The sequence below is a fragment of the Phaenicophaeus curvirostris genome, chromosome 3 (genome assembly GCF_032191515.1).
Source record: "Phaenicophaeus curvirostris isolate KB17595 chromosome 3, BPBGC_Pcur_1.0, whole genome shotgun sequence".
Lineage (NCBI taxonomy): Eukaryota > Metazoa > Chordata > Aves > Cuculiformes > Cuculidae > Phaenicophaeus > Phaenicophaeus curvirostris.
In genome coordinates, this window is record NC_091394.1 from 73,761,857 (window position 1) to 73,786,244 (window position 24,388).

General features: G+C 36.9%; 1 protein-coding gene across 1 annotated transcript in view; it reads right to left on the bottom strand.

Moving 5' to 3' along the window:
- Nucleotides 1-6,172: 6,172 nt before the first annotated feature.
- Nucleotides 6,173-24,388, bottom strand: part of TRIQK (triple QxxK/R motif containing) — a 59,002-nt gene continuing 40,786 nt past the window's right edge. The window contains exons 3-4 of the mRNA XM_069854349.1: nucleotides 18,272-18,357; nucleotides 6,173-8,519 (exon numbers count right to left, since the gene is read on the bottom strand). Coding sequence (XP_069710450.1) covers nucleotides 8,406-8,519; nucleotides 18,272-18,357 — 200 coding nt within the window. The 3' untranslated portion in view covers nucleotides 6,173-8,405. The remainder of the gene's footprint in view (nucleotides 8,520-18,271; nucleotides 18,358-24,388) is intronic.

Genomic DNA, 24,388 nt, shown 5'->3' on the forward strand with positions numbered 1-24,388 from the left:
AGCATCTGGCAGTACATCTGCATCCAGTCCCTGCTGGCATCCTGAGATCTGTCTGCCCAGGCTCACTCTTCCTTTCATACAGTTTGACATATCTGGTACCCTGCTGCCAGACAACCTCAGCAAATATTTCTTTCTCCAAGGAAGGCCAAGTCACTTTTTCAGTTTCTTCATTTCATGTTGATCTCATTACTAACCTGATAGAAGAGTATATAGCCTCTTATGCTTATGGCTCTCCAGAAGGAGTCTACTGAAGAACCTTGAGCTGAGCAAGTTGAAAGCCCTGATCTATGTGCAAAGATAAAAATCAGCCTGCTCCAGATTGATGACCTTGAAGTTTAAATTCTTTTCAAAGGACATGAAAACTAAAATGGTAACTGAGATAAATGTTGACGAGTGGATGTTCCAGATCTGTTCCTCAAGGCTTTGCAAGGAACCAGCAAGGAAGTGCTAAAAACCCTTAGGACAGCTCCATAGTTAGCTGATCAGTTGAAAGCTATAATTTTATTCTGATATTCTACATCACACATTATTGTACATACCCTCTGGTAGACACTTTGAAGGCAACTGAATAACTCATGACTTAACAGGAATACTTTACTTTTCTTCTTTAACTTCTGGGAAATACAAGATCATTTTTCATTCCAAGTTGGCAATGACGATCCCCAACTAGTGGTGGAATAGAAAGAATAATAGCTTCGTGGAAACTACTCTAGAGATCTGTACTGTAAGGAGTGATGAATATATGACAAGGGAGTCCTTTATAAGAGTGCAGTGTAGTGAAAACTTCCTTTCTGGATTTATATTATCTTTTCAATTTAACACATTTTATGCCTACGCATATCTCCTGTCTGCAGGAATTATTCTTGTTTCCAAAATACCCTTGCTCACAGAAGGCATGTTTTCTTTCTCTTATCCATATATTTTACATGTACAAAACAGAAGTTTTCTTCTTTTGTATGTAGGAATTCATTTAGTAAGAGACATCTCTTCTGTGTTTAGGAGCATAACAGTGCAACAGAAACACTTGTCCATGTGAGTTTGTGAGTTTGTGAGTTTGAGGGTGCAGCAATCACAAGCAAAACAGATTGTCTCAGATTCATTGCCTCTCCATCACCCTGTAACACTGACATAGTCCAGTCATACCAGTGTATATATGAGAGATTGAATAACACAAGTGAAGAGTCTCGTAAGAATTTATTTTGTTCTTTTCAGCTGTCCTTCAGGCATTACCCACTCCATCATGATATCAGCTTGAAAAATTTCCTAATATGTAAAGTAAAACTTGTTGACAAGGAAAAATTTCAAAATCATTGCTCCTGTTAGAGTCATATATCTGACATTTCTGTGGAAAATTTACCATATTTCAGCATCACAGTATTTGGAAAAAGTCATATATATTACAAGAAATTCCTGCTTTAAGGCAACCTTTAGCCAAAGGGAGGTAATTATCATTCTATAATGTAATATAATAATATTTATAACTTGCCTTATTTTAACTAGAACTTGCAAGCCTTTATATATATGGGCAAAGATGGTCACATTGCATTCACAAAAACAGAGTAGGTTTTAAAGGGCTGCTCTTCAAAAGAAAAATACATATAGCACACTGGGAAAATTTTCCCCACTTTTATCACCCAACTTTAAATGAATTTGTGGCTTTGGTAATGATCAATGAAGAAGTCACTCTACTCTCTCCTCTGTTCAGCATGTCCCATTATTACTGGTGCAGCAGAGACACAGTGGTACAAAGGTAAAGTACTGCCTGAGCAGCTTGAGGATGGCTGTGATAAACAGAAATGATTGTCTGCCTTTTAAGAAGGAACAGTCATGAGCTCATTAGGGCAGTGAGAACGCAGGATACCATTGTTAAAACAGCCCTACTTTAAGTAGAAAACCACATCACCTTAGCTTATCTTTGAAAGTGAGAAGCTGAAGGAAGCCATCAAAAGGCAAGGAAGCAAATGAGGACATAAAACCTGACTTTCACCATGTGGGCTGCTCTGAAGACTCCTCAAGCAGGAAAGGCTAAATAAAGCTGTCTTGACTTCAGAATTTGTGTCTTTCCCAAATGAAAGCAAATGTTACTATATTACACAGTAACAGCTACTTGAGCCTTCTTCAGCTTCAGTCAGGAGAGAGCAGGGGAGAAAGCAGGTCACCCCCACCAGCCCCTCCTTGCAAAAGGATAATCACAGCTTTCCTAGCAAAAGCAGTAGGCATGAGCCTGGTGCTGTATGACTGGAAAGCAGTCCCATGGACATTAGGGGAAACAACTATGCAGGAACAACTTTCAAAAGAACAACAAAAAAAAACAATTTTTCTGGTACCTCCCTAAGAACCTAATAAATAAAAGTAAAAAGCCTGAACATCTCAGCTTCTATTTATTTGTGGTAACAAATCAAGCACCAGTAATGGTAGGAGACTCACCCTGTAGGTTAAGCTCTGCTGTTCTTTTTTGTAGCCTGTCCAAAAAAATCCAGGACTGCAACCCTACTCTAAAGACCAGCAGCTCCCCATTGAGCAAAGATGATGCTTTACAAGTGCAGAATCAGCAAAAGGTCTCCCCTGCCATTTCTCTCCTTGCCCCTCCTCTGTGCTGACAGTACAACAGGAGAAGAAACTTTCTCTAGTGAAAATGCAGACATTGCCAATATCAGTATATTTACATTCAACTCGATAACAGACACACAAAGCTATCCTGACTTGATATAATGTGACATTTTTTACACGAAGGCAATAGCATTTAGCCTGACCTATGCTTTGTGTAAATCCCCATCTATTCCTTACGTTAACAAATGAACCACTGATCCAATGAAGAACTGTTTCATTTCAGACATCTTTGTTTCCTCTTGGACCTTCTTTTTTTCCCTATAAAAACCAGCAAGTTGAGGCAGCTCTGATTTGATACCAGAATTAGCTTTACTTCCACCCTCTTCTTCTTGAGTGAGTTGTGAGAAGGCTGTCTAGTGGAAGAACTGGCCGTTTTCCTTTGGTTTTCTTCTAATTTAATTCCTGGAGAAACTGTGATAGGAGAATGACATCAGTTTGTCATCAAACTCAATACTCATCTCCTGTAGACCCGCTCTTTAAAATTCCTACAGACTCCTTATGAAATGGAAAACTCTCAAAGATCTCAATTTTTCTAAGTTCAGCAAAGAGTAGGTCTTCGTAACTCACATTTATAACTGACCTGTACAAACATCTTTTAGGGACAATTTGGGCAAGTCTTGAACTGTGCTGCAGGGCTATCAGCTTTTATCTGCTTTCTCAATCATTCAGAATAAGACAACAGAATCAAGCCTATTGTTTGACTAGGCATGTGTTTATTTGTGGCTTTAACATGCAAAACCAGTGTAACAATTATAGAAATTTGAAAAAAATATAGCACTGAAAAAAGTACTCATGCAGAATGAGTCTTCTACTTGAACTACCCTTCACAATCACCAGTTAGTTGATTTGTCCCAGTATTTATAGTTCATCATTACAACTGCCAAAACTGGCAACCACCAGGACTGTTGTCTCAATTAAGAACAGTAAACAGATTGTTCTGTTTTTAATGAAAAAAATCTAAAATGTAATACTTCACAGTTTAACATGTTTATTCATTTAAACAAGCTAAAAAATAGTGGTGTGACATCTGCTTGAGAGACACTGGTACCTAACATTTTGGCTGTCTCCTTACCAATTTGGTTGTGATTAAGGGAAGGATAAAAGAAAGAGTAGAGAATTCTGACATTTAAATGCATTGATGAACTACAAAACCCCTTTTTCCACTTTTAGAGAAGTGTAGAAATACATCTACAAAAGAATGTGTTACAGCAAACTAAGAGGATGATGGGGAAAAGTGTTGCAAAATATCTCTGTTGGCTCTTTCAGGAAAAAATATTGTAAGCATAGATCACAGGCAATCTTTGCCAGTTTATTCATCTCATGGATTCATTACCCAAAGTGCAAGCATAATCCACTACAAAATCTCTTAAGAAGCAGTTCCAACATCACATTTCTGCTGTCTTATTGATGTGCCATATTGTTATTTTCTTAGTCATAAGTACCACTAATTATGCTACTGTAAGTAAAACTTGAAATGCAACCAAGATCTGTAGTATCCTGTTTGCTGGCACTCCAACTTGTCTAGTCCTTATTTCGAGTACAGTCCTTTACTGTACTGAGAATTTGACCTTCACCAACTGCCTCAGTTGTGCCTTATAGATACAATCCTGTAGCAGAGCAAAATGAATCATCACTCAACTGTGAGCTGCTAGCAACATTTTCCTCTCTGAAAGGGCAGCATTCAAAACTTGGCCCTAGGTCAGCAGAAAAGCCTTTTCCATGACAGCAATTTTCATGGAAACGGGATAAGCAGTTTTATAGGGCTTTCACTGTGCCTTCATTTAGTAGGGCTGTTTAAAAACTGTTTGTTTTCAAACACAACTTGTTAGGTGAACCACTCTAGATGACACCTAAATGAACAGATGAGTTTGCTTGTGTTGTGTATGTTCACAGTTACATGTTGTGGTATAATCTTGTAGTCTATGTGTTGGCCCCGCTACAGCTGGTCTGATGCATGGAATGAGCTATGACAGATCCTGAATCACATGTCTATGTGATATTAAATACAGTGTTCTTCAAGAAAAGTTTAAATATATCTCTAGGGTCCATTAGGGGAATGCTTAACATGCCTCCTAAGCTTCCAGTAGAATGTATTTATGGACTCTAGGAAATAGAGTTAAAGCCTTTCCTTGGCAATGTTCACCAGCAGCAGTAGTAAAATTACTGCATTGAAGCTTCTGTCCTGAGATGGTCTACATGTTGCTTCTGCTTTTGTAGGACCAAAGGGAAAAAAAAAACTACTGAGGAGAGATTTACTGATCAAAATTACTGCTGGAAGACTGTCACGCCTTCCTAGCCTGAGAATCTTCCAGATGGGACATCCGCTCCCACTGACAGAGGAAGGACCCAGAACAGGCATCTCTTCTACAACCTCTGCTGGAAAGAAGTTCATTTTCCTCCATAAGCAGAAGGTAACAACAATACTGATGTCTACCCTTTCCCCAGAGGTAAACAGCCTTGAAAAAACTGCCCTGTTAAGCCAGGGCCACTGTGTAAATTGTTTGAACAGCAATCTTTCTTTGAAAAAAGTATATAAAATTATTACTTACTGTCTGAAGTTGATAGGAGCTACATGGAACAACTTCGCAGAAAGAAACCTGCTTTATTGGTATTTGGTAAGATGACAAGGACAGTTCTCTTTATTGTCTTTTAAGTATTCATAGGCTATGCTTAGTTTTTATATGAATTTAGGGGCTAGAACTGCCTACAATAATCCAGATATTCTAAAATTTGTAACACTGCTCATATTTGAACATTGCGCTGTTTAGATTGCTTTAATGTCCTTTCAGTATATATAATTCAGTGTGACACATCCAACAATAATAAGTGCACAAAAATAGTAAAAATACATTTATTATTAAAATAGACACAAAGCAACTCATACAAAGATAGGTGGTCCAAAAACCAAGAGGCATTTAATCTCAAATACAATTAAGGGCAAAATAAACCACGTTTCCAAGACTAAAATTAGTCTCTACTTTAAAATATCAGGCATGGATAATGTAGTGCTCCAGAAAGCAGAAATAACTTCAGGTTCGGTTCTGATTTTCCCTTGGAGTAAATTTGTTGTAATTTCAGTGAACTCAGGGGAATCATAAACTTGTAAGCTCAGAAACAAAACTGATTGCTAATATTGTTGTGTTTGTGCCTTTTAGAAAACCAAGGATGAATAATTTGATAAGAAGTGGGAGCTTTTAGCTTTAAGAAACCTATTGACATACTCCCATCAGAAATTACTGTGCTGGTAAGAGAACAAGTGTATTTGCTGCAATATTTGCCATGTACTTCTGTGTACACTGAACAGAAGTCTACTCAATTTATGTAAGCAAAAGAAAATTTTCTTGTTACATAAGAATATCTTAATTATGAATGAAAAGGCCTAACCTAAATGAAGCCAACAGATGAATTGCAAACTATGGTACTTGTAGGCAATATGGACTGATAAGCCACAAAGCAGGAAGCTGCTTCAATCACACATATACATGCTTCTAATATGTCTATAAGCCATAATTATGGGAAATGCAATCTTCCTGTTGTAGGAACTTCACGTTCATAAACACGACAGTAAGAATAGCTTTCTTTTTCATATAACTGGTTCAGAAAGTAAACTACAAGACAACCTGCATCATTCTCAGGCCACACATCACCCAGGGAGCTATGTGCAGACATTAAGAAAGCAATCCTTCCAGCTTTTTATGGAACAAGAAAATTGCTCGTGCAAAGTAACAGGAGAGTTCTGCAGCTTCTGTGACATGTGGTGTGACACTGCTGAAGTAAAAGGCATGTCACATCCAAGGAGACAGCTTGTGATCTGCCTTTCTTTCCACTGAAAGTTTGGCCATGTGTCAGATTATGCTTCATCATAAATGTCACGTGTTGCTAAGTGTTTAATCATGTGTGCAAGTATCACAGAATCACAGAATCACAGAATCACAGAATAACCAGGTTGGAAGAGACCCACCGGATCACCGAGTCCAACCGTTAAACCGTATCAGTGGACTATGTCATATGAATGCATAAGATTTTGTGTTTGTAACAGCCAAAATTAGAAAATGAGAACAATTTGTACATATATATTTATGCTTCTCTTTCATATTCTTAGAAGGCTGATGTACTCTGAATTTCTAGAGGAGTTATTTTGCATTGCATAAAGTGAATGAGGAGTATGACAGATATGAAGTGGATCCTTAGAGACTCGTAATGTATATGGTTTAAAAATTAACCTTATTGATCTATGTTCCTTAAGTGGTGATTGTGGGACTATGTCAATTTAAAATAAAAATATTTTCCATTATAATACTTGCTATGATTTATATCCCCTTGTCTTCAAAATCACTATAAGAAACCTTAGACATGCATTTCTGGAAAAATCAGTAAATATCTCAGTTGTAACTAAACCTAAGATTTACCCCTGAAATTGTTATCAAAGATAAAGCCAAGCTAGTTCGCTATTAAAATTTTTCTGGAAGTCAATCTGCCTAACTTCTTTGCCACATTCAGCATCAATGTCTCTACACTTTTCTTGGTATCAAAGTGAATCCAAACTAGAGAAAGACTGACCACCTTTTTTAAAAGGATCAAAGCTGAATCTTTAAAACCACAAGCTCAGTTATATGCCAAAGCCAATGCAGAACTGGATAAAGCCAGAATTTTACAGCTCCCTGCAGCTGCTTTGTCATATGAGTTTCTTCAAGTGGCTTACGGTTATCAAAGAGATCAGAAATGTTATCTACAGTGCATATTCTGAAAAGTACTTTGCAAGAACTGAAGGATGTCATGGGGCCAAGATTTTCCCAATTATTAGCATCCATGAAAAAAAAAAGTTTCTTAATAGTTACAACTTCTTACATTAGTTTGATGATTAAAAAGATTGTATAATTGGAAAGCGATTTTTATACAACATCCTAACAGGTAGAGCAAGTTGATACCACAACCAGCAGGAAGAGTATAATTAAAATACAATTTTGACTTTATATTAGTAATAGAGCAATACACTAATTAAAACCAACATTGACTGAACTTTCTATTTACACTAGTTCAGACAGCACAGGAGGCAAAGAACTGTGTTTCAGAGGCATATGCGAATGTTAGAGCTTCTGTCATCCAGGTGCCATTTCTGACAGAACACATGTGTGCTGAACAGTTGGCAAAAGAATGAAAAAGATTACTGCAGATATATGGGAACACAGAATCTGGGATGACATAAAATTAAGTCCATATAGGAGGTGACAGACTGCTTCTAAAAAGATATTTTTCTCCTACAATGTCTTCCATCTTTGTCCATGTGCGTGTCAACACATGCACAAGAAAGATTAAAAAGGAGAGAAAGGATGAATATTTTTTGATATATTTTAAGTACAAATCAAGAGAAGACTTTTTATTTGGCATTTCTGCTTTCTTTTGAGAAAATAAAAAGAAACATAATTTGGCTATTAGGAAGCTTTGATTTCTAAATTTAGTCAAGGTAGACTCTCCTCTTATGAAGTCAGCATCAATACCCAAGATAATAACAGCACCTGTCTTTTGCTATCAAAGTTCTCTGCCTGAGGAAAAAAAAATGTAAACAATAAACTTCATGTATTGTACTGCTGCCCCTCCTTTGGTGTTAACCAAAGACACTTGTCAGGCATAAGTGTTCTCTTATTTTGACCTGGAATGTAGAAGTGACTGACGTATTGCAAAACTTTGGACTGCAAGAAATGGCATCATTTACTGACTCACAGCAAATGGACTGTGTGTTCCTACATAGTCTGGCTCAAGCTGAAGAAATCTTGACGATAGATTCTTTGCATCTGTTAGTTTTCATCTGGATCCAGATCAAGGTCAACTTCATTGGAAATGTTAAGATAAAAGAAAGCATAGAAAGCAAACAAAAATACCAGTATAGCTGCAAGGACAAGGGCAACTTCCTGTAGAAATAAGAAAAAAGAAATTAAAACTTGTTACAAATTGTACCATGTTTTCAGATAAATCAGGAATAAATATTATTTCCATTCTATAACGCAGAGCAAAATAACACCAGGCATATATAATTGCATAAGGCATTGATACTTTAATGTTTTCTTCTTTGTGATTACTATTTCAGAATGCTATAATATCCATTGATTTAATAAAGATTTTAGTCTGATATACTTATTTTGAGTCTGATATACAGCTGGAAGTAGGATATTTGGCTTATAAATCTTTAGTCTGACTTAGAAATAGGAGCTTTACACCCTTTTATTATACTATTCCTTCTTTTTTAAAAGAAAAGGCAGAATTCACAAACCACAGTTTTGAATACAAATTTAAGTTATGAATTTACACTGTGAATTTTGATGTTTTCTAGCAATATGTTACTGCTTTTTGCCAACAAATTTGTAATTTTTTAATGAAGCAAACACAGTATGGTGGAAGTCAATGAAAATTGCTACCTCTACCTCCCAACCTCCTGGCATGCATTACAATATGGAGCTTCAAAATCCTTCAGAATTGGACGAAACTTTTCTGCAATAAGGCAAAAAGCACAACAATTTGCACTTGCACTTGCCTCTCTTCCCATAAGATATTGCAACTTGCTGCATCTTTCCTAATTAACATAAAAGAGTCTTCCAAAGTATACATGATTTATAGCAGCTTTCAGAAGCAGAAAAATGTTTTTGCAATACACGTCATACTGATTATGTGACTGCCTATTATGTTCTATCTCATGGCTGGACTTTGTTTAACTCCAACTTTAGATCTCAGATACTATAAAACACAGTATGACCATCCTCTTTATAACCCTACTTCTTTCGAAGTCACAGTAATTCAAATTTTTAAGTTTTTATTTTCCTGGAAAGGACAGCATGCTTTCTATAGTCTTGACTCTCATTTTGCTAGACAATGAAAGAAGAAATATAAATTTGAGAAAAATCCTCATGTTCCTTCAGATCACAGAAAGTGCCACTTTCACAGCTAACAACATGCACTGCTTCATTCCTTATAATCATGATAGATTTTTTAACATCAAACACCGAGATGCTTAAAAGGAACAGGTTAGTTGTACACCCCCAAAACAGTTTTTCCTCTACACAAAGGAGTAACAACCTCCCTCCAAATCTCAGTTTCATGTTCACCTACAAAACATCTCCATCAGAACAACCCAGCTGGACACTTAAAAGGAGAGAAGAAAACTAGTTCAATGACTTTATAACAACTAATCTGAATTGGTACAGAAGACACCACATCCTATCTACTCTGCCAGTTGAATTGAAAGGAGATGCACCTAGAAAATCAGACTCCCTTTACCATCCAAGGAAAGAATCTGACTCTCTTTGTTGTAGGATCCATTGTGTCTTCAGGCCACTGAATTCCTCCTAAAAATACCTATTTCTCTCCTTAAACTACAAGGGCAGTGGAGTTGGTAATTGGTGTGGAAACCTGCACTGTAGGTTGCATTCCATCCAGTATTCTCTAGATCAGTGGTGGTTTTGTGACCAACTTTGAGTGTCCACTGTCATGAAGGATTTAAAATTGTGCAGTTTCATTTTTTAAAGTCTAGCCCATAATCTGGCGTTCTTCTATCGAACAGCATTGAATTTGTGTTTACATGGATGCATTATATAGTTTATCAGAATGTCGGATCAATAATTCAACATATGCCATCTAATAAACTTTGAAATACTACTGCCTAGTTGGCATATGCTCTATAGGCATCTTTGTTCTATAGAAACCTTTGCTTTACATTTTATATGGATGATTAATTGAGATGTAGCTTATTTTACCACATTAAAATTGCTCCTGTATATTTGCTGAGGCTGTTTGCTACAAATATCAACTGCATCATCCTCTGAACCCCATCCTCCTTATTTCATATAATTTGATTAAAAAAAAGAAAGTACAACTAATTCACTAATATATTAAAGAAAAGTGGTTTTGGCTTTGTTGCAGTTGCAACACGTCAGTATCTCACAAAAGGGCATGGCAGCATCAGACAGGTTTCATTTATTTCCTTGTATCCACAGCTGTGCTCCCAGACCCATCTGGCCACACAGCTACTAATCTTAAGAGGATGTAATAAACAAGTGACATACAACTGCAAGCTCCATCTGCTCAGGAGAGTGGACAACAAAACCATACAATGCAGGCACCGTTCACACTTGACACAGAGAGCAAATTCATTCCAGTATTAAAAAGTCTTTTCCCTTGTTTGGATGCCATGGTTGCCGTGCTTTCTGCTTTATAATAGGTTCACCTTCCATCTCTCTTCTCCCCAGTCTCCTTTATGAAATGCTGTGGTAGCAGCAGCAAAATTTTGGGGAACGTTCACACTAAAGATTTGTTTTCTAGGAAATGGAACTGGGAAAATCTTGATTTTTATTCTCAGACTGCCCAGTAACTGCTCTGACAGGAGTAGTTCTTTAATTCCTCTGCCTAAGTTTTACAGTGAATAACACTGAGATGATAATACTACTTCCCTTACGCAGGCATTAGGAATCGGGTGACTGGATCAGTATTTATTAACCCTGGGAGTGAAAAGACTTATTAAATAATACCAGGTTTGAGAATTATGCAAGAACTTTAATTTTGAGTTACTGAAGAAGGCAGAGTAACAAAAATCTAAAATTAATGTCCTAACAAAGGACACCTGGCTCTCGGCTATGGATATGCAGTATCTTAAGAATTGCACCCAGTTTATGGACTTTTATAAACATAATTTTTGCAATGTAAATAGCAAATGAGATGCTACACCACTATTCTGTCTTTGCAACAACAGTATATATTGTCATTTTAATTTGTTTTATACTTATCAGGCTTTGCTATTTGTATTTTAAGCCATGCATAGAAATGAAATGTTAAAATACTCCCCGCTTGGCATATATAGCTCCCTTTCTCTAGCACTTTATGGATCATCCCCATCATCCCTCTGCAAAATCCATTTACTCAGAGGATTTCACCATGAATAATTAACCAATATAAAAAAAGTCCTATAGAAATAAACTTAAAATGATCCCAGGGCTTTTCACCTTTTTTGTTTTATAACATGGTGCAAAACACTAAGAAATAACATCTCTGGTCTCAAATCCCAAAGTGCAGTCAAAGAAGGATTTAAAAAGGACAGAATTTGCTATTATACTCACTTGCATTTAGAATAAGGTCTGTAGAACCCTCCTGATTTCAGCTTGGTTAAGTTTTTTCAGAAAGATTTCCATAAAGGAAACACATGCCATTACAGCATAATGTAGATTTAATTTTCCTAACATTTTTTGTCAGTCTTACAAAATTTTTTTTGTAGGTCTCTCACACCAAAATTCCTGGATAATGTCCTCAGATTCACCCTGATGGAGCAAGTTGCAGAATTGGCATCTAAATGAGATTAATCAGGAGATGAAAAAATCGGGCTGAAGAAATAATGTTGGCTATTATGACACAAATTGCTGTCTTTTAAATGCTAAACTATCCCTAGCTATTTCTGAAGAGATGAAAAGAAAACCATGCTGACCAAGGATAGCTGTGGAAATAAAACAAATATACATGGACTTGACAGTCAACCTTTTTATCTCATATGATTTCTAACTGGAAGAACTTAACTGGACATTCACTGTAACCATTTTTTAGAGTTTCAACAGAATTATTTTTGTTGAAAATTAAAAAATGGATGTTTACTTCCTTAATTCAGGACATTCTACATATAATACAAGGCAGAAAAGTTATTTATTACCTTTTATTGGTAATGTTTATGTTATAAAAGTTTACTGTAAAAAATTCAGATGCAACAAAGATCATCACTGTCTCAAATAATGAGAACACGTACTATTATAGAGTCATCTAAAAGGTCCAGCTATATAATCACAAAGCAACAGGATTCAGTTTAATATAGCTAAATGCAAGACAATATATACAGGTATCAAAGATATAAATAGTACTTACAAAGCAGAGGACTCTGCCTTGAAAGACTGTGAATCTAAAATGGTCTTTGGATTTAAGGAGCAACCACTCCCTCAGTGTGATCTCTGGATGTGCAAAGGCAGAGGGATTTCCAGCAGGGAGATGACAAGCATTTATTTGACCATAGAGAAGAATAAGAGGTAGTTTGGTTACAGCACATGACTAAGTAACCCATATTTAAGTAAGTCATTTCACACTGTGGGGTCCTTCTATCCTGTTTATAAGAACCTCTCAAGGTCCAGCTGCGGTTTGATAAGCTCAGTCTTGAAATAAGATGCCATTTCCTAGAAGCAAGAATGACTGAACATTCCAGTTACCTTAGGGAAAATATGGTCTTCCATGGCTGCGAGTCTTTTACAGTCAGATCTTTCAAAAAAAAAGTGTATTTTTATCTAGCTGTTGGGAAGAATTCTTCAGCTTGGGCTTGTGTGAAAAGGAGGTTCTGGCTACCAGCCTTGGAAATTGTGAACTCAGCCCTCCGGACTGCTCTCCTTCAGAGCCCTGGGCAGACTGCGGTTACTTACATGCTCAGCGCTCTATTCTAAACCCCTGAAGTACCAGATTGTTAAAAGTAATAGCAGCTCATGCTTCAGTGCTTCAGACTTTTTTTGCATAGGATTGGAAGAAGTTTTCTTCTTTTTCAGGAAATTCTCCCCTAGTTGTATTGATTTCATTCCTGGGATCTGAGGTTTTGTTGCTGTCAGCTCTCCTTTGAAATGTTAGAGATTGGTCATCAGTAAAGACCAAAGCCTACTGTTCCAAGATGGCACAGAATCATAGAATGGTTTGAGGTGGAAGGGACCTTAAAGATCCTCTAGTTCCAACGCCCCTGCCATGGGCAGGGACACCTCCCACTCAATCAGGCTGCCCAAAGCCCCATCCAACATGGCCTTAAACACCCCCAGGGATGGGGCAGCCACAGCTTCCCTGGGCAACCTGTGCCAGTGCCTCACCAGCCTCATGGTGAAGAAAATCCTCCTATGCTCCTGCTTGATGCATCTTGTTCACACAGTCAAACCACTGTGATTACCACACTTAAATGTAGCAGTCTGGCCGTGGTCAGAACACGGCAATATGATTTTTTTTTTTCTCTTTGTACACATTTTTCACTTCCCTTTCATTTCAAAGTCAGGGACCAAAGTCAGATTACTGGGATCACTGAGAATATTACACTTTGTTCACTGGTGGCACATTAAGCTGCCTTGCTCTTTATGTGAGGCACATAATTTGGTTTAAAGACCCAGTATTTTGGCTGTTATAAAGTGCTTTGACTTCCTAGAAAGTATCTGGATGAAATTTTATGATCTGTAACATATAAAAGGCCAGATCAAATGATCTACGAGTCCCTTGTGTCCTTAATTTCTGCAAAGCTATGAAACTGTATTCCCAACTTATCCTGGCAAATGTAGTTCACTAATTTAGCAGATTATGAACAGTGTGAATTCAGAGAATATCCTTTGCCAAAACACACTAGGAATGTCTTGTTTATTCATACATAACTTGTTCCAGATGAGATAAACTCTTAACAGTGAACTAGCTAGCTAAACAATAGATTAAGTAGCTATGCAAAAGAATGACAGACAGTAAGCTCTCACTTTATTAGGAATTTTTTTTTCTTAGCTTTATCAATGTTTCTGATAATTCTCTATGGAGAAGTATTCTGCAGCTGATTATGTCTTTGCAAGTGGGTGTAAAATACTACTGTTCATATTTTTGTCTAACTTTCAACAGGAGAGAAAACTTCATCACCCATCCCATGGACCACTGATTCATTCTTGTAGCCTGTGAAAAAAAATCTCACCCCAAGAACTCCCATTACTTGCAGCCTCTGCAGACAAACCCCCAGCTATTTGGAGCTGAGCTTCCACATTCCTCAAACCATTTTCTGCTTGTTACCCTCCTGCTGGCATCTCTTCCTCACCAACCAAGCACAGAGTTAGCACTAACAGTGCAGATCTCTTGCTGCTCCACCTGGTAAGGAAGAGCAGGTGGGCTTCCACCAGCACGAGCATCCTGCAGGGGTACAACAAAACAACCATGCAGAGAAAGGTCAGAGGTTCTCTTTTTGGCACTGATACAAAGAATTTTGTCTTATCCAAACACCAGGAGACATACAGCATACTGTTTTCTCTCCAAGTGGTTTCTCAAGGCAGGGGTCCTTCTTTTCCAAGAGACACCATATATTTTGGCACTGGTCTACATTAGTGTCATATATACAAACAGAGCCAGCACAATAGCTCTGCTATGATATTTAATTTTAAAACAAGTTTAAAGAGCAAACATTAACTCTGAGTTAATGGTCACCTTGCTTGAACTAACTTTTGATAGCTATTAGTGTTTAGCTGCCTCTCTGACATTATCAATATGGATAAAATCTTTCACTGGGAAAATTAAAAAGTACTAAATGCCAGTGACTGAAAAAAACTTTGTTACTTTAAACCTTGCATTAAAATGACAAGGCAATCAAAGTTTGACAAGACAAGCTAATTAGTATGCCAGCGATGAAATGTAAGGGATCTCCAGGGGATTGGTTCTGAAAAGTTTTATGTCATTTATAGGGCCTTTTTTTAAAGTGAATGTTGTCAGTTCTTATGGTGAAATACACAAGTTGAATTTCATTATCTTCATAGAAATTAATGGCTAAAATCCCTTCACTATTTTCTAGCCCTCTCTTCCACCCCCCCACCCCCCCCTCTAAATACTACACCAAGTCTTAGGTTTTACAGCCAGGAATATAAGGGCTTCAGGACAATAGTGCAAAACAGCTCTAGGGGTATCAATAAGCACTAAAAATCCTATTGTTTTAAGCAGCAGTATGGTACATATTGTCTTAGGTATATCACAGAATTACAAAAGCATTTTTCTTTCCCAGAGAGCTTATACTTTTACATGTATGATACGGATATCCTTCCTATTTTTATTAACTGCAACTTAAGTTTTTATAAGAAATAGCTAATATATTTTGAAATACTGCATCATGCACTGAAACCTGGATAAACAAATAAAATACATGGTAAATACACACATGCATGTGTTTTCTCCAAGATTTATAAGAACTTTGGACATTTCTATTTAAAGTGTTGCCTATTTTCTGCATTACACTGCAGATACACCACTTTTTTTTTTTTTCCTTAACACAGACTGAAGTTAGCCAACTGTCATAGTACAAGGTTGGGGACTGCATCATATAGCTTATCACGATCTGAAAACTTTGCTAATATGAAGTGACAACTGTGACGATATCTTCCCAAAGGAAGAGCTCAGGCACACTCAAAATCTCTGAATATTAGGAAACAATTAAAGGAATGCACACTTAAGCCTCATAATAGTTTCATAAATGTACATAACCTGATGGGATCTCAAGTCTGCTGACTCTTCTGACAGCCACAGACATGAGGAATGAGGAGAAGACTTCAAGAAAATCTTATTTCAAAATTTATCCAGAAGACAATAGACATGTATCTGGGATAACATATGACGACTGCTCTTGGACAGCTGGAGGAACTTAACAGTGGACTGAGCAAAACAAGCCCTGTCCAAGAGATGGTTATGGGATCTCACAACAGGGAAAAAGAAGCCATGTCCCTAAGCAGCCTCTCCTCGGGTAGAGAGGGCAACTTCCCTGCAGACACTCCAGGTGCATCCACTGCCCATGATGATGCTCTCCTGAACTGGAGGGATAGAGTAGGGTGAATAGTCATCACTCTGAGATGGGAAGAAATGCAAGTTTACCCCAAGACATTAAATATGCCTCGCTTCCATGCTAAGTGTTGCAGGGTCTGCCAGAAGTGCAGTTTTATTCTACAGGGATTGTCCATATCCTGGTAGAAGTATTGTAACATTTAGTAAGCCTGAGATTGTTGGCATTAAGCAGCCTCAGTGAGAAGGATGCATACAAAGGCCCTACTTTCCTTCCTGCACATGCATGTACCCAAAGGTAAAGGTGCCCAACTTACCTTCCCATTTGCTTTGGCTCTGTTAGCTTCTCTCAGCAATTAGGAAGCAAAGCAAAATGACTGTGATCTGTTTGTGGATGATCCACATCCATATTTTATCGTTCGTATATGCAAAAAATACTACAGCCAAAAGACAATATTTCAAAGACTACTTTTTTAAAAGGCAGAGGCAGAATTGTAGACCTAAGACACTGCACACTGCAACTGCCCCAGAAATACAACTCATGACCTGAAGAGCATGTGTACACCTTGATAACAAAACTCATTCTTTCCTAGAAGTCAATGAGTGTTCTGCTACAACATGCAGGAACTTACTTGCACAAAATAAACCATTCTTATTTTTTTACTCACTAACACTTGATTTTTCATTATCATATAATTACACATAAGCTTTCCTATTCTCCCTCATTTTTAAATAAGAATTACTTAAAAAAATAAGGAAACAGAACAGGTTTTGAGGAACCAAGGTTCATATTTTTCTTAGTTTTTGAAAGACATGCAAAAAACTTGCACGTTTTAAAAGAACTAGGATATACAGTAAAAGTCTCAAAGTAGAACACCAGTTTCAAAAGGTCATGTCATTGAAATTAAAAGGAAAAGAAAAAGTAAAATTTAATAAGAAAGGAAGGGGAAAAAAATTGAATTCAAAAGGTTAATAATCTATCCTTTAAACAAAAAAGGCAATCTACTTTTTCTCATTAAAATCTGACACACAGCACTAACTGAGGAGATTATGTTGTGAAAACATACTGCATCGCGTGGTAATGCTTGATCGAGATCAGCAATCAGAAGCAAAAAGAAAGCACTGTTTTGTGATTATAATAGCAAATTCTGGAAGACAACCAAATACATCATCTGGCAGCTCAACAGCTGTTACAGCATGGTAGTAATACCTTGGCATTTGCTATAAGCTATAACTTGAAAAAATTGATTTCTCATCTGCCAGAAACAAGAAAATGTTCTTTTAACATTTCTAAAGTTTCTTTCACTAGAATACCCAGATGTTTGATCCATTTCTTATTTGTTCAGTTTTTACCCTCACTGCTAAGCTAACTGTATGTCAATCTGATTAAAAAAAAAGTTTAAGGGAAAAATTCTAGATGCATCTTAAATAAACAATGTATGTTCAGATAAATTCTGTTTTGATGACACACTGGGTAGCAGATAGCACAAAATATTCCTAATTGTCCTCCTTCCACCCATTCATAGCTATGATTAAGTAACCATTATTATATTTTATGCCTGTCTGAAAAGTTTCACTTCCAAAACAAAGTTCAGTACCTTTCTGTGTGTTCTGTTGTTATTTCAGCCTTCTTTTCCATGTCAGAGGCATTACACAAGGGTGAAGACTGAGATAATAATGATGATAATTTACAACACTTAACAAACCCAGTCATTAAATTACTCCTAGGTATATGATAGGAAGAGGAAGAAGGAAGATGTTTATTGTAATTTTTATAACTACACAAAATCGTTAAAGCATTTGTTCTGTGTGTAGCAAGGCTCCCTGAAAAGATCAATTTTCCAAGCATACGGTGCTTTATTGACCTTAAAGTAACTATGCAGCATAACAAGGATGTGGACTACTTAAAATCTTCTAGCTTTTCAACTGTTCCAGTTATTTTAGGGTTAAGCAAAAGCAATCTATCATAAATATTTTAGATTCTGGCATTCCACTTAGATTTGGAAGTGTCATAAACAATATCTCTCAGAAATCAATATTCACACAGCATATCTATGGGGAAAAGAAACAACATATACACAAAGGTAGTATAAGCTATTAAACAGATCTCTACCTTTACGCCTAGTGCAGTTTTCTTGGCCTCTGCTTTTAATCTTGTAGCTCTTAACATAGGCCTGGTTTTCTTATAATCTTGCTTTCCTAGAGTAGAAAAGCACATTTAATGAAAATTATGCAAAAAGAATATAAAGAATGTCAGCAATTATTTCAGTTGAAAAGTCAGATCTAACATTTTGAAAAGATCCCACAGTCCAGCACTTTAAATAGTAGCTAGTCTGTAAAACAGGGGCTCCATCTTCGGATGAACAGTCCTTAACACAGACAGAAACAAGCAAGAGCTGACAAATCAGCATAGAATTCAGTACTCTAGAGGGACATCAAAACACATGTACAGACAGCCATACAGTAGTACAATGATATTAATTGTTTAGTAAGCATCAAACAGAAAATATGTATATTAAAGGTGGATGATGGTTTTCCCTCACATTTCAATCAAAATAAAATTTTCATTATAATTTTTTTTGGTAAGTCACCTCTAAGGCATATATAAATGTGTAAAACAGGTTATTATTGCAAGTGTAAACCTTTTATTCTTCTGAACCGTAACATTATTTTCAAGTATCAGAATTCAGATATGCATCTCAGTCCAAGGAAGTGCTAATAAAACCATTGCTTCACACCATCTGCTTATAGAAACATGCTTCTTTAAGTCAGCAGTAGTCAAGTTACAGACACAGCCACAAAAGGAGAAGAGGGAAAAGAGGAATCTGTGAAGAAACTGCTTAGAGGGGACAAGCTGCAATGCAACCACTCTGGCTTTTCAAAAAAGTTCTTTCCCTTTCTCCCCTTGTAATGCATACACATTCTTTGCCCTTTTTGTCTACTTCCAAAGCTTAGCTACCATGCTTAAAGCAGAAATATTTGGCCATTTTTAAATCACTATATTTACCTAGTTGTACATTAGCTTTCATTATGGTTACATTTAAATAATTTAACCTCTCTAAAACTGTGCGCTGTCATTTTGTGTATGTAACACTTCCTTTTCCTCAACCACATGTGATCTTACATTCAAAATCAATAGTGCAATTTTCTCATTTTATGGTCACTTTCAAAATTCTGGGATATTATAGTGCAGTGGCAGAATTGGAAAACAAAGGTTGTCTCCAGTGATATGCTGGATTCATGGGAACACTTCTCAGCCTTTGTCTACCCTTTCTATCACTCTGCTCATATTCAAAACAGAGCTCTCCTCTAGAGTACTGTGGATTCTGAACTCGTATTACTCATTTGGTTTAATTGTGTGATCTCTCCTCAACCCTAGGGATAATATATTCATCCTTTGGTCAAATATTATTAATAAAAGATCTGAAATAACTTAGAAAATACTCAATGACAAATGGAAAAATAACTGAAAACATGTCTATTAAAAAAAAAAAGCATATACCCAAGTAACCTTCATAGAAGATGGAGTGAAGAAGAGATGAAAGAATGACTATTAATGTCTGATGCTTCAATACGTTCATCCAGTCAATATACCTTATTTTCAGGACACAACCATTGCAACATTATTCTTCAGATGTCAATGATATCTCATAACAGGAGTATAGTAATTTTTTTTTTAAAGTTAGGGAAAGAATTGCAGGAGCCACCAAAATGGCTAAGCTATGAGACAAATCCAACCAGAAAGAGAACATGTTTCTTCTCCTTAAAGTACTGCAGTCATATTTTTGTAATGGAATAGTTAAAGTGCAGTAAGAATTTCCATTATAAATGGCAGGAGTTTACAACTCATAAAAATTCAACCCAGGCCAAAATTTGGAATAGATATACCCCAGCCCTGAATTATTTTGTTTATTTGTTGGGAGACAACTTTCAATAATGTGATGCAGCTGTTCTTACTTACTTGTGAACAAACTATAGAAATTTATCCACTGGAAATGTCTTAAGCATGAAAAATTACCTTCGTTTAGAAGTATATTACTAACAAGGACAAGGTTCAATTTCAGTTCTCATAATTCAGGTTTGCTGATCTACCATCTGGGTCAAATAAAAGAGGACAGTCAGAGGTTTCCCTTCCAGTGACGCAACAGCATTAGATAAAGAAAACTAGAAAGCCTTTTAAGGCCCATTAGGAATGGGAAATAAGTTGTCTACTGAAACAAACCTCTCTTTCCTCCTATGGCCCATTGTCCCTCCTCCTCTCCAAGGTTCAACAGTGAAGGTGATATGAGCAAGGGTAAACATTGCACAGATGACTAAGCCTATGAACTTGATCTAATTGTATGACTAAGTCTACTCCTAGAACAGAGAAAGCTTGTTGGTATTCTTTCAAGTGCTCTGGTACTTTTTATTCCAGTATCATGGCTATGGCTAAGACTGGATTCTACTTGTCTGCAGAATACTTCCAGATTTATGTTAAATCTGATATGAACAACCAAACCTCCCTATATAACAAATAGGTGATTTTAACAATGACTTTAGAGCTGGTAGTTCTCCAAATCTATGCACCTGCCATTAATTTACTACTCCTTGCTAAGTGTGATAGGCAAAAGGGGAAAAAAATATATGGTAGGGAAACAGTCTGAGTCCACCAAGTGCAAAAGTTTAAAAAGGGCATCTGTGCAGTACTTTGTAATGAAAACCAGATTCAGCAATTGTACTAGAAGACTCTTAAAACATCTGAACTTTCTGAGGCCTTGGGAAAGACATCTGCAATACAGGACTATAAAAAACTATGAAATGCAAAGCCCCTACCATATGAATACTGATCATTACCACCTGGAAAACAAGCAAAATAAATAATACAGGCTTCCTATGTTCTTTTGGGTCTGCGACTTCAGCCAGTTGGAACATGTATATTCACAACTCCCAATGTTTTATCTCACCCTGCAAGCCTTCTTGTACCTTTATCTGTCAGTCATCAGCTTAAGTTGTTTCTTCTTTCCAGGAACTGACCGTCAAAGCCAGTTAAGATGGACTCATCAGACAAAGCCCCATTTCTCTGCTTTAACCATGTCTATTTAAGACAGACACTGAGTTTTCTTGAGGGAATGCAGGAAGGCAAGAAGATGCTAAAAAGACAGAATTGGAAAATTTCCTGACCAAACCTTACCTTTTGTATTACTTAAGCAAAATCCTTTCCTCTTCTTCTTCTCATCGTTAGCAATTCTTCAGCTCAGCTCAGCTCTTCTCCATCACTTTCTTTTCATTTTTAAGGCAAAGATCTTGTCCATGATAAGGTAACTTTTTTTACAGACTACAGCCATCATCTCCATGCTTGTCCTGCCTCCTGCCAATCCCTCCCAAGACCAAGTGCAAAGACCATCCACCTTTCCAACTCACTGTCTGAAGTTGCCTTTGCCCCTTGGAATTTTTGCAGAGCTCACTTTTAATCCAACCCCTCTCTTCTATCCTACTTGTACAGTTTTTCCCAGCCCTCTGGTGGCAAAATGACCTCAGCAGATGACGAACCAATTTGTGCCCTTTTTACAGATCCTACTTTGCCACAGGAAGAAATGAAGACTATGCTACTAGCTACAGAACTCTAAAAAGGTGACAGTAAGGGTGAAACACAAGGACTTTTTGACCTACTAAACACAGTTGTATTGTGAAAAACACCAAAGTGTCTCCATCAGAGTAAATATGAGGAATTCATACAATATGCAACCTGAGTTTGTCTCTCCTCGTGTAACTAGGATTAAAAGTCTACAGATGTCACAAGAATTTTTGTGATTTATCTCTATTCAGAAGGCAAACTGAGATAACATATATCTTTTATTCAATAATTTAAAAACAAATTGGAGATCACCCAACCTGGTATATTCAGCATTCTTTTAAACAACCACCCAATGACACCATGATTAATGCAAAACTTAAACTAAAGAATACATACAAGCTAGACTAGTTCATTAAGTTATGGGTGCTCATTTTTTTTGTAGCCTAGAGAAATACTGCGACATTACCAGGTAGTATGTGTTACACTGTACTTTTGCATACATACCAATCTCTGTTATACATGTAACTGAGAACGCAACATGCTGAGCACTATATTTAAGAAAACTGTCTAGATTTAAGACTGTGTTTAAAGATGCTGTCGTTTTAAGATATGACCTGAACAAATCTATAGAATAACTTCACGAGAAAAAAATTCAGATTCCCAACCATTCCAGACATTTACTCTTTCATTCTAACAATAGCTCATTACTGGAATTGAATAACAGAATAAAGACTGGCTCTCTGCTTTTCAATTCATCAGGTTTAAGCAGAAATAGGACTGCATCTTTGGCCTTTGTTGATGCTGCTGTCCAAGCTTATTATCATATGAATATCTGGTTATTGTTTTATAAATGTTCACATTTCGGAGGCTCCCTGCTTTCTTTTCTCTCAGTAGACTTTACAATATCCACCTTCATTATCATCATATGGCAGCATTGCTCTTTGCCTGCATTTGCTACTTTAAAAATTAATGCACTGCTATTTTCTGAATACTGTACTGCATAAGCTGCTTATGAGTACATTAGGCTATCAAGCAAGCACATGCAGAAAAGCTTCCTAAACTGTTATTCTTTCAGCAAAAATACAGCTGGTTCTGCTTCAAAGGCACTTCTTTTCACCTGCAAATGGACTTGCTCCTACACTTATTCCTCAATTCATTGTCTTTTATTTGTGTCTGCAAATCTTTAATTGCCTTTAATTAGAAAAAAGTAAATTCAGTGCTTTAATCTTGCAAATACATTCAATCATAATTCTGTCTGGGATGAATACCAAGTTCTATTCACTGACTGATCTTTATAACAAAGGTATATAAATTTATTGTCCGTTTATATAGACCACACCAATTAAGCCACAATGGAAAAGCAAATAGATAAGAGTCAAAATATTTGAAATGAGAAATGTGCAATCTAAATTTAATTACTCAGACAAATTATTTAAAGATGAGTTATTTACAGCATGCCAAAAAACCTGACAGATAGTAAAGTTTGCTAATCAACATTACAGACTTTAAATTCATTTCAGCACTTTCACTATAATTTGTAACAACCAACAAACTGCTGTCCTGAATCTTTCTGCGCTGGTATTATACTCAAAACCAAAACATTAGTAAGACATTTTCCATACAGTAGCAATCCATTTCATACATTAAAGTATTGCTTAAGGTGTAATAAAGCTACAACTACTGGGTAAATTTTAGTTACAAGTAGCAGTTTAAAGTATAGTGATGTAACTGATGGTGAAATCCACATCAAAATGTACACAGTTAATTAGAAACTAGAGACAGAATGTGGTGAGCTTTACTGTCAAACTGGAAGGGTGAAATCACACACCTAGTTAAGCTGAAATAAATGTTCTTATTACAATTATTGATCTAAATTACTGAAGGTTCCAGAAACCCTCCACAAAATCCCACAGAATAAACACAGAACAAGAAAACAGTCCACTGGTCTTTTCAGAGCTTCCAGTCTGACTTCAAGCATCTCTTCCATTTCCCCGCTGTAACAGGGAGAAAGGGAAAGTTAGATCTTGCTGGCAGGGGAGAAGGTCCAAGATGTAGGAAGGCTCAGTCACACTATCCTCTACAACATCCTCACATGCAAAACGTAGACGGTCACAGGCATTGCACCCAACTTCAGATCTAGGTGATTGCTTGTTTAGGTCTCTCTTTACTTCCCACAGAGAGACTCCTGTAAACAGTGAGTTGCAGTTTAGGAGAGCCTAGAGTGCTCCCTGGCAGCACCTGCTTTAGAGAGAGCCTAGAGTTGTTCATCACCCAAATCAGGAAGGCTGGGTTAAGCAGAGTACACCTGAGCCAAGGAAGACAGATATAAAGAACAGGTGCAGAAGGAGAAATGGTTTCCTATATGACTTTATCTGGACTCTCAGGACGCTTGTGGACATGGCCAAATTACTTTTGAAGTAATTATGTGAAGCATTACTAGCACTACAGAGAGAACACTGCAGAGCCATGAAGGGACTGTAAAATGCATTTAAAATCACAGCTTAGCTGGTGGTTCCCACTCTTGCTTAGCTATGCCGTGGCAGTTTCCAAGCCAGTTAGCTGTGTCTGTACTACAGAGCCACTTTTGTGAAGATGTAACAGAATTATCATATTGCTCCTTCAAACCCATTCCCGTGTGCTAGCTACGTTTGCTGGGGCTTTAGACTCATAGGATAG